General features: G+C 49.2%; 1 protein-coding gene across 2 annotated transcripts in view; it reads right to left on the bottom strand.

The window, feature by feature from the left end:
• Positions 1-7,486: 7,486 nt before the first annotated feature.
• NDRG3 (NDRG family member 3) overlaps positions 7,487-10,469 on the bottom strand; it is a 66,211-nt gene continuing 63,228 nt past the window's right edge. Inside the window, exons 16-17 of one of the 2 annotated variants that reach the window (XM_069496404.1) lie at positions 8,846-8,974; positions 7,487-7,675 (exon numbers count right to left, since the gene is read on the bottom strand). In XM_069496404.1, coding sequence (XP_069352505.1) covers positions 7,575-7,675; positions 8,846-8,974 — 230 coding nt within the window. In that variant the 3' untranslated portion in view covers positions 7,487-7,574. Of the gene's footprint in view, positions 8,975-10,469 lie in introns of both variants that reach the window. The other variant, XM_069496405.1, reaches the window with a different exon arrangement.

Genomic DNA, 10,469 nt, shown 5'->3' with positions numbered 1-10,469 from the left:
CCGAGCCCCAGCCCCTCCACCAGACTGAGGGCTCCCTGCTAACTGGGCGCAGTTTTCTCTGCATCCTGGCTCAGTTCATTGTTTCTGGGCCTTGCTTGTGTCCCCTCCCATGGCAGGAATCCCTTTCCTCCCCTTAGGGCTTGTCTGGATCCTGCCCTTCCCTGGGAAGCTCTCCCCATGCCCCAGCCTTTGCTGACCACTCCCTTGAATTCTTGTGGCCCACGTGGAACCGTTTCTCTGACCTGGGATCGCACTTTTCCACTGGGGGGCAGGGGACAGTGACGGGCCAGTGAGGTCACTCCAGGCATCCCAGGGCCCGTAGCTAGGGTCAGAAGAGGGCAAGGGGATCTGGACGGGCTTGAGAGCTGGTGTCACGGCAGGCAAGGGTGGCACTGAACACACTGTTATTGGTGTCACAGAGTGCCACGAGGCTAAATGACGCAGGGATGACTTGCAAGCCTTGGGGGGTTGGCAGCTGAGCCACTTCCCCTCTCTATGCCTCCTTTTCCTCATCTGAAAAATGGGGATAACAACTGCGACTTGCAGTCCAAGAGATAATGCGTGTGAGGGGGCTGGCCTGCCCATTTCCTTCATTTTGTCCCGAATGTCACTCCATCGGAGGCCCCTCCGGGGAGCCTCCTCCTTTTTCTCTCTTGGCTCCCTGTTGTGGTCTTTCAAAAGTTTTAATTGCTCATTTACTATAGAGTTTACTTGTTTAATCTGCCATTATCCTACAGCTGCATGAGGACGAGGGCCTCGTCTGCCCGATTCCTCAGCATTGAGTGAGGTGCCGCAGGACGTCCTCAACACACGGCAACTAAATGAAACAAAGTGCCTATCAGCTCTTCGGACAGGTGTCTTATCCTTAGAATCATTTAAATACCCAGGTTTCCAGGGTAATGCTGATTTTTCCAAACACCACATTAAAGTGTTTGGGGAGCGGGGGACTGTTTTATATTTCGTTTGAGATGATTTCATCCTTTTCAGTAGAGACAAGACACAATTACACGTTTGGTTCCATTCAGCTGGTATTCACCGAGTTCCTGCTCTGTGCCAGGCGCCTGCCCAGGGCTGGGGGGCCAGGGAGGAGGAAGTCATGCTTGCCCTTGAACCCCATGCTGTCTGGATGAAGACTGGTGTTCATCAATAAATATCACGGCATGACTTCTACGGCCTCCTGGGCCAGTCCTATCTGAGGAGTCAAGACCCTACCTTAGAGGACGGAACACACCCTCTTTCTGTTCTTTATTCTCATGTCATCAAATGGGAATAACAACACCTGCTTGCCGCTGCCTCTCCATGGGGAGCTCAGTATTCATCTGGAAGGAAGCTCTTTAGCCCCAGATAGGCAATGGCTTCCAACAGCCTCTTTCTGCTCAGGTTTCGGGACCCTGCAGTGTTGGTAGACTGAGATGGTGCTGCTGCCTCCTGAGGGGGTTTCTGATTCCCTCACGCTAGAGCACCCCTTCAGTTCAGGTTGGCAATATCCCTGCCACCTCCCAGTCTCTCCGTGCCCCTTGGGTAGGAGGCACAGACTCAATGCTTAACTTTGCAGACATGAGTCTCCAGGAAATCCCAGGGAGAGAATACCTGCCTTGAGTAGCGTGGGTGATCACTTCAGGCCAACCAGGTTCGAGCTACGTGACCTCAGGCAAAGCACGTAAGCTCTCTGACTCTCACCTGTGAATTAGGGATAGTAATATCCACTCCACAGGATCATGGGGAGAATTAAAGGAGTCTGGCACAGAATGGGTGCTCAGTAAAGCTTAGTTTCCTTTCCCCTCCTTTGGCAATACCACAGTCACCAACTGCATTAACCCAGAGACTTCTTCCTGCTGCAGGTGGAGCTGGGGCTGGGCCCTAAGGACCAAGGGAGACACAGGAGCTACACTCATGCCAGAAGCCTCCCTGGAACTCTCTCCCCAGCAAGGCCCTGGTGGCAAATTGAAGACCATGCAGTGGGCAGGCTTCAAAGGAGGAGATACTAGTGGAAACTTTTATAAGAGATAATCTAGGCATTAACTACACAAATATTTGAGCAACTTACTATGTGCTCAGCACTTTCTAGAGGACCTGAGTCAGTGGAAGGAAGGAAAGAGTAAAAGGCAGCTGAGATCAGCACACTGCCCAGAACTCAGTTTTTTTTTTTTTCTGAGACAAAGTCTCGCTCTGTGGCACTGGCTAGAGTGCCGTGGTGTCATCATAGCTCACAGCAACCTCAAACTCCTGGGCTCAAGCCATCCTCCTGCCTCAGCCTCCAAGTAGCTAGGACTACAGGAATGTGCCACCACCCCCGGCTAATTTTTTTTCTATTTTTTTTTTTAGTAGAGACGGGGGTCTCGCTCTTGCTCAGGCTGGTCTCGAACTCCTGAGCTCAAGCGATCCTCCCACCTCGGCCTCCCAGAGTGCTAGGATTACAGGCGTGAGCCACCGCGCCTGGCCCAGAACTCATTTTTGATTGTCTCACTAGAGTCCCATTTTAGATACAATGACCAAGGCCCCGAGAGGACAACCTTGTGCTTAACGGTTGTGGAGCTGGTTAGCACAGAGCCCGGACAACCATAATGAGCGTTTTGTGCTTCTGAAGATCATTTTCAGCAGTGGGCATAAGAGTGATGAATTTGGATTGGATTTAAGGGAGACTTCTCTCTCTTTTTCAACTGAGAAACATCACCCTTTGAGAGGAATTGTAGATGCCACAGCTGAAGTGTCTTCAGAGATGATAATCTCTCAGTCACTGACTTTGGAAGACTGCAGCGCAGAGAGGGGCCCGAAGTCACACAGCCCGTCGGTAATGAAGATGGGATTAGAACGGGCACAAAGACAAGCTAGAGAGATGAATGTAAGTCTCCAGGAGGGAGTCAACGGTGGAGAGGGGAGGACTTGGTTCTTCTGGGACCCCCAGAAACCACCCCCCTTACAGCCTCAGTAGAACACTTCCCCTTCTCCTTAAGCTCTTGTTTCCCAGCAGCAAATAAAGCCCAGTGCCAGTCTCTGGGAGGACAATTCTTCCTCACCTACCTCGGGGCCATCAGAAAACAAAAAGCAAGCATACTTACTGGTTTCTTGTCCGAGGTTTAGGGAAGAGGGCTCAGCTAAGATGCATGCTTTGGCTGGACAGGTTAGAGCTTCAGGGGACCCTTCCAGCAGTCTGCCAATGTCCTTGGTCCTAGGACACCCAGAACTCTCTTGGCCTGGGAGGATCTTGAGAGGCTGTGTGTCAGTTTGGGTAGTTCAGCATCTGTCTGTGGTCAGCAGTTTATACACCCAGGACAGGTGAGGAGCCCCATGCTCCTTCGGGACCCTGGACTGGGCACCCCTCCCAAGCACAGCTGGGGCAGGGAAGAAGACCCAGGGCTCCCTGAGCTCTGTCACAAAGACACAGGTGCAGGGTCCTTGGAGCTGTGGCTCCTCTCTGCAGACTCTGTGGTTCTCACAACCACCCATTTCCTCTGACGGCATCACAGACCGGCAAAGAGCCACCTTCCCCAAGTTCCTGTTTCTGGGGGAGCAGCAGCTGCCTTGTCATGATCTTGGAACAAAAGGTTTTTCTCTGGCTTTGCAGCGTGGTCTCGTCCAGGGAACACGGGACCAGGGTAAATGAGCAGGAGTTTCCCATGCTGGCTTGACTGTAATCATCACCAGCGGGGCTTAATTTTAGCAATTTTTGGGATCCTCCCACACCTTCTAAATCCACGTTGCCAGAGGGGGAACCTAGGAACCTAAATTGTAAACACTCCAAGGGATTCTCTTGACTGGCAAGTTCCAGAAGCACGGCCTTCTCACCCTTTAATGTGTATAGGAATCACCTGGGGATCGTGGTAAGTTGTAGACTGATTCAGTAGGTCTGCGGTGGGCTTCAAGATTCGGCATTTCTAATAAGCTCCCAGGTAATGCCCATGTTGCTAGTATGGGAACCACACTTTGAGAATTACTGTGCAGAATGTGCTATTCAAAGTGTGGTCTCCAGACCAGCAGCCTCGGTATCACCTGGGAATTTGTTAGACTTGCAAATTATCAGAACTGATCTCCTATCTATTGGATCAGAGACTCTGGGGGCAGGCCCCCTGCAATCCGTTTTTGCAAGCCTTCCAGGTGATTCTGATGCATGCCCATGCCTGAGAATCTGTGGTCTAGGATCAAGACTGTGACTCTGACTGAATTATCTTTGCCATCTGTGTTGTTACCTTCAGTCTGCAGTTTACTAAAATTTCACCACACCCATTTGTTGTCTCCCCCACGGGGGGGTGGGGTGAGTATTCCTGGAGACAGATGCTCTTTAACACAGAATGGCCCCTTGCACGGAGATGGCTCCTGACTCCAGCTCAGACCACGCAGCCATTTCTGGTGTCTTGCTAGCTACAGCACATTCCTGTTTAGGTTCTCAGGGTTCCTGCCAGTCTCTCTCCCTTGCTCCTGGGGAAGGCTGGTTTGGTATTGAACTTTGAAGGCATGTGGTATGGAGAGCCGAAGGAGCCAGAGTGGAGTAACTCTCCAAGTAATTTCTAATCAGGATGTGGGACAGGCAAACTTTCAAGACTGGCCTCAAGGTGAGGTCCCTGAATGAGGTAGGAAGGAGAGAGTGGCCATTTTTGGTCTCTTCTTAAAAGAATCCCACCATATAACTCTCCTTTTCCACATAGGGAGGCATCAGAGAATTAGAAAGTTTAAAATCTTAGGTCTGCCACTGTAATATAAGAAATATGTATTTGGTTCTTGGCCAGGGCTCCTAAAACCCTTGTAATTGCCTGGGTGATACAAGTATCATTTGTTCTTTTTTTTTTTTTTTTCGAGACAGGGTCTTGCTCTGTTGCCCTGAGTGCAGTGGCATCATCATAGCTCACAGGCAACCTCAAACTCCTGGGCTCCAGTGATCCTCCTGCCCCAGCCTGCTGAGTAGCTGGGACTACGGGGCACAGACCACTATGCCTAGCTAATTTTTCTTTTCTTTGTATAGATGGGGGGGGTCTCACTATGTTGCTCAGGCTGGTCTTGAACTCCTGGACTCAAGTGATCCTCCTGCCTCGGCCTCCCAAAGTGCTAGGATTACAGGCGTGAGCCGCTGTGCCTGGCCTGTCTTTTGTTCTAACGAGGGAATTCTTGGTGGGCTCCTGGATGGGGGCTGGTCACCAGAAAGACTAAGCCATGATTATGAGGTTGGAGCTTTCAGCTTCACCCCCACCCTCTGGAGAGGGGAGAGCTGGAGACCGAGTTAATAATTGATCATGTTTATGTCATGAAGCCACCATAAAAATCCCTAAAGTGCTATACATATAGTGGGATAAAAAAATTTCCTAAAATACAGGGTTCAGAGAGCTTCCAAAGTGGAGAACATATATGTATGTGCCATGCAGATGGCATGCCCCAGCTCCACGGGGACAGAAGCTCTTGTACTTGGGACCCTTCCAGACTTTATGTACTTTATCTGGCTATTCATATCCTTCATCATATCCTTTACAAGAAACCAGTAAACATGTTTCCCTGGGTTCTGTAAGCTATCATAGCAAACTATTAAACCTGAGGAGGGGTCATGGGAACCCCCAATTTGCAGCCAAGTTAGAAGTGTGGGTAACCTGGGGATCTACTGCTTGCAATTGGTGTCTGAAGTGGGGGCACTTTTGTGGGGCTGAGCCCTTAACCTGTGGGGCCTCCACTAACTCCACATAGCTAGTACCGTAATTGAATTAATTGTAGGACACCTGGTTGGTGACTGGAGTGTTGGAGAACTGGTTGGTAGAGGGAAAAAACCCACACATTTGGTCACAGAAATGTTGGAAGTGTTGAGTGTAGTAGAGGAAACTTGTTTCCCATACAGCCACTTACTAGTTTTGTGACCATTTGTAAACTAGTTACCTCTGGGCATGTTTCTGCATCCATAAAATGGGACTAGCATGTATCTCATTAGGTCAATAGAAGGAAATTTATAGGAAGGTGCTAAGGGCCTGACCTATAGTTGATGCTCAATAAAAGGCTGAAGGCTGGGCACGGTGGCTCATGCTTATAATGCCAGCACTGTGGGAGGCCGAGGTGGGAGGGAGGATCACTTAAGCAGCAGTTTGATATCAGCTGGAGCAACACTGTGAGACTCTTGTCTCTACCAAAAAATTTTAAAATAAGCCTGCATGGTAGCACACACCTGTAGTCCTAGCTACTTGGGAGGATCCCTTTAGCCCAGGAGTTGGAGGCTACAGTGAACTACGATTGCACCACTATACTCCAGCCTGGACAATAGAGTGAGACCCTGTCTCTAAAACAAAACAAAACAAACAAAAATTGAATAAAATATGGGGTCTTGCTGTGTTGCGTAGGCTGGACTTGAACTCCTGGGCTCAAGCCATCCTCCTACTTCAGAAGCCTTCTAAGTGGCTGGGACTACAGGCAACCAGTTTGGAAACTACTTTTTCAAGCTAAGTGATCTTGGCCAAATCACTTAATTTTCCTGAGCTGTTCCTTGTCTCTAAAACAGATGCTGCCCACTTTGCGGAATTGCCATGAAAAATGGGTAACACGAGGTAAATGGAAGAGTTTTATATAGCCATCTCGTGTAGCGTCTGCCTGGCGCCCTCCTTGCCTCTCATAAAGCAGGCACTCAATTGTTTCTCAGTACTCAACAGGAAGAAAGGAAATGAGGAGTGAGGAAAGGGTAAGTCAGGTAGTCCGTTGAGGCCTGACTCCAGGCACAAGGCCAAGCTGGGAAAGCAGGCAACCTTCTGTGCTGAGTGTGGAGCCACGGTGGGTTTCAAGAGCAACCATGGCCATTGGATCAATTCCAGCTTGTCACTCTGTAGAGCACTGACCCACATCATCAGGCACTCAGTCATCTGACTCTGTTTACGTCCATTTGTTTTTCTCCCGTACCAGAATGGGCAGGGTCCATGTCATTTTACAAGTACCTCCCATGGATGCAGCAACCTAGTCGTACTTAGGGTAGCACTAGTCTCTGTATCATTCAAAACTGATCTGAGATGGTGGCTTCCTGGAATTACTCTTGGTACAGACATAGCCATTTCAGAAGAAATATCGGCTGGTCTCCTAGAGGATTCCAGACAAGTGGTTGTAGATTATTAAAGGATAGGCAGGACTCAGCAATCCCACAGAGATGGCAGAGCTGAAGTGTGCAGCACCTTTCCAAGACCTCAGCTTCTCTTCCTTCATCACAAACAGCACTGTTGGGCTTCTCACACTGTTTGGTTTGAGGGAAATACAGACATGTCAGATGGAACTGGGATTCAGTCCTTGCTGGGCTTATTGGCTGTATGACCTTGGGCAAATTATTTATCCTGAGGCTTCATTTCCTCCCTATACATGGACAGTGTCACTGGGTGGGAAAAATGATCACATGTGAAAACGTCGAGCACAGAACCAGCATAGAGTAACTTGGTCCTCCCTGAACCCAATGAGTGGCTTGAGAGAAATAACACCAGCAATCAAGTAACAATGAGACATATACAGCTTTATTAACAATCTGTAAAAAGTCATACTCTGGCAGAGTGATGTATTCCTTATCTCAGCAGAAAGCAAACAATGTGTCTGAAAAGCCCCTTCCCGAGATTCGGAACCGTATAACCCTGAGCTTACATCGCAATGCTTCCAAGAGCTGGGCTCTCGCTGTGTGGCAGTTGGTCTCCATGGTCTTTCACCCTCCTCCAGCAATACTCTCTGGCTGGCTGTGACCCTTCACATAATAGTAGACAGGAAGCTGAAAACAATTTTTACCTGGACAGGGCTGCCCTTACAGGTGGGTCCCTTCCCTCCTACAAAAGGGAGTTCATAGGATTGAGAATCTTTCTGAGAAGTGGGTTCTGTATGAATTAAATTTAGCTTCCATTAAGTCTGCTGAAATCAAGGCTATACTTCACTCTCCCCATCACAGATGTGGGAGGCACTTCTTGTGGATATATGGATGTCTGGTAAGGGGTATCAGACACTGCAGCAACAGCAGTTTTGCTCTTGCAGAGCCAAGGCCTGGCATTTTGTTTTCTGTCTTCCTATGCTGAGAGTCCAATAATTAAACCACACTTGCTCCTTGGAAAAAACTCTGTTGTATCAGAACCTCATCATTCATGGGCTTCTAGTATTAAATAGAATGTATCCCTCCCTTTAATTTATAGACAAGTATACATGAATTCGTCTGGACAGAGGGGTGGATGGCCACCCTACCTGCCTCCTGATGAACAGGCACCTTCTCCTGTTGGTCACAATCAGTCAACGGTCCTAACAGTCATTACGATCTTCCACATTCCTCAGAGCTGCTCTCTCCTGAAGTCACTTTGCAAATCACGTTGACCAATTTGGAACCAAAAGAGAATGCAGTGGCCTACCCAACCTAGAAATCTGTTCTGCATATTTCCCTTAAAAACATCATTGATGATGCAAAAAAAGTCCCTTTTTTGTTTTGCATTAGCGCTACAAGAAAGCATGTCTAAAATCACAGAACTATGCACACACAAACACAGACACGCGTGCTTGCACACACACAGAGTTGGGATCAAAGAATCTTATCCGATACATGGTTGGGGGGCATAGGAAAAAGCTGGCAAGAGAAGATATGGAGATTGGATCAGCTAACGATGTTGGAATGTTACAGTAATGGCATGGAAGTGGTTCTTGGTATATACAAAAAAGGGGGTGGGCAGGCAGAAAGAATGATAGATCCGGGCTACTAGAGAGAGGTTCAGTGGCCATGCATGAGTTAAAGATAGCAGAGGCCGGTTTACTGGATGAAATGTTATATTATGGAGTAGTCATTTGAAGAAGGATGGACTTGCATGGTCCAGGGGAGGAGTATCTGCTTAGCAGGACACCTCCACGGTCTAGGGTCTTTCCAGGACATCAGGGGACTCACAGGATTCTTGAGTTCCATCTGACTGATTGCTCGTGACAGACCGGCTGAAGGGACTTTCTCCAGAGCCGATGCTACTTGAGGTTGAGTGGGTCCGTGATCGGGCGAGCCGGGTCATGCTGGCAGAGGGTACTGGAACAAAGAAGCAAGAGGACTAGAAGATGGAGCCCTGGTTATGCTCAGCCAACCTTGAAGTTTCGCCAGAGGTTTTATGCTTAGCCTTTCCAACCCATTTACAATGATACCCAGGACAAAATACAGCCATCCCCATTTTGCATTATTAGCTCTAGGTGAGTGGCAATAGGCAAGGCTGCTTTAATCCTTTAGATCTGGTTGGAATCTCAGCTGATTCTAGCCCACAGCAGAACAAGGGGAAACCCTAAGTCCAGAAAAAATATACCCTCTTAGCTATGCCCACGCCATTCATACGGTGATTAGGAAGGATGCTTTGGGAGCCCAAACAGGTAACCAAAACCTACAGTGCATGCAAGACTAAACCAAAGAAAAGAAAGACAAACCACACAAGTATGAAAGTGTTTCACAAACACAGTGCAAGCCCGATACAACAAGACTACCATCCGTGTCCACAGGCTACCCTGACTACCTGGGGAGGAGACAGGTAGGCAGGTGTGGGTGGAGGGGAGGGCAGCTACACCTGGAGCTGACTTCTACGCAGGGATGAGGCACAGATTGCTGGGAAGGAAGAGCTCTGGGGTTAGGTGTTTAACTCAGACTCCTATTATGCCACTGCTTGACCCTAAGGTCCTTCCAGCTTGGGTGGGAGAGGGCCTCATATGGCATATCCTCCTGAGGCACCAGCCACTCCCTCAGCTGTCATTTCAATGCTGGGGTCAAAAGGTGCCAGAGTTCTCTGGGCACAGTCTCTGACACTCCCATTTAGAGTCACGGCTGCCCTTCCATTCCTGCCTGTGGCTGGGGGTTAATACTAGGATCAGCAGGTGGTAGTGGAAGGGGGGCCCTGCCTGTTAAGTTTCAGCTACTGTTATGACCCTGGATTTAGGATCACAAGAGAAGGCCTGGCGCTTACAACCAGATCCTTTCTTCCTCCTGGGGACCAGGGCTGGACCTATAGGCTAAACCTCTCAAGGCGTAATGAGCCACGTTCTATCGGGCTCTCACTGCACAGGAAAACCGCGGACATGCTGCAGGCAGCCAATGCAGCCAGGAGAGCATGGCTGGGAGGCAGGGGGCGGGGCCAGCACAGAGGAAGGTACCTGACTCGGTGCTCAGGTGACTGAGCTGCACATACGGGACTGGAAGCAGGATGGACACAGGAAGAGGCAGGTTAGTGACCAGAGAGTGCCAAGGGGCAACCTCAGCTGCCTAGTAGACACTGACAGAATCCTCTAAGCCAGAGATAAACTTTTATATTAAGGGCCCAGAGAGGAGGTGAGGCTGATAGATATTTCAATAGCATCTCAGAGGTTACCTTCTCTCAACTAGACAAAGGCAATTATTTTCCCCTCCACTATAAATAGTCATCCGCTTTTGATCAGAAAGGGGCTGGAAGAGCACCTATTTCCTAGTAAAGGGATGAGAATGGGGTAGGAGAGGGAGTTCTGCTCCTTCCAGCAACCCAGAGGGCTGTGGGTGTGGGCTCGGTTGG

This window comes from Eulemur rufifrons, chromosome 20, assembly GCF_041146395.1.
Source record: "Eulemur rufifrons isolate Redbay chromosome 20, OSU_ERuf_1, whole genome shotgun sequence".
NCBI classification, from domain to species: Eukaryota; Metazoa; Chordata; class Mammalia; order Primates; family Lemuridae; genus Eulemur; species Eulemur rufifrons.
Note: the sequence above shows the minus strand (reverse complement) of the source record. Positions and strands in the feature narration are given on the sequence as shown.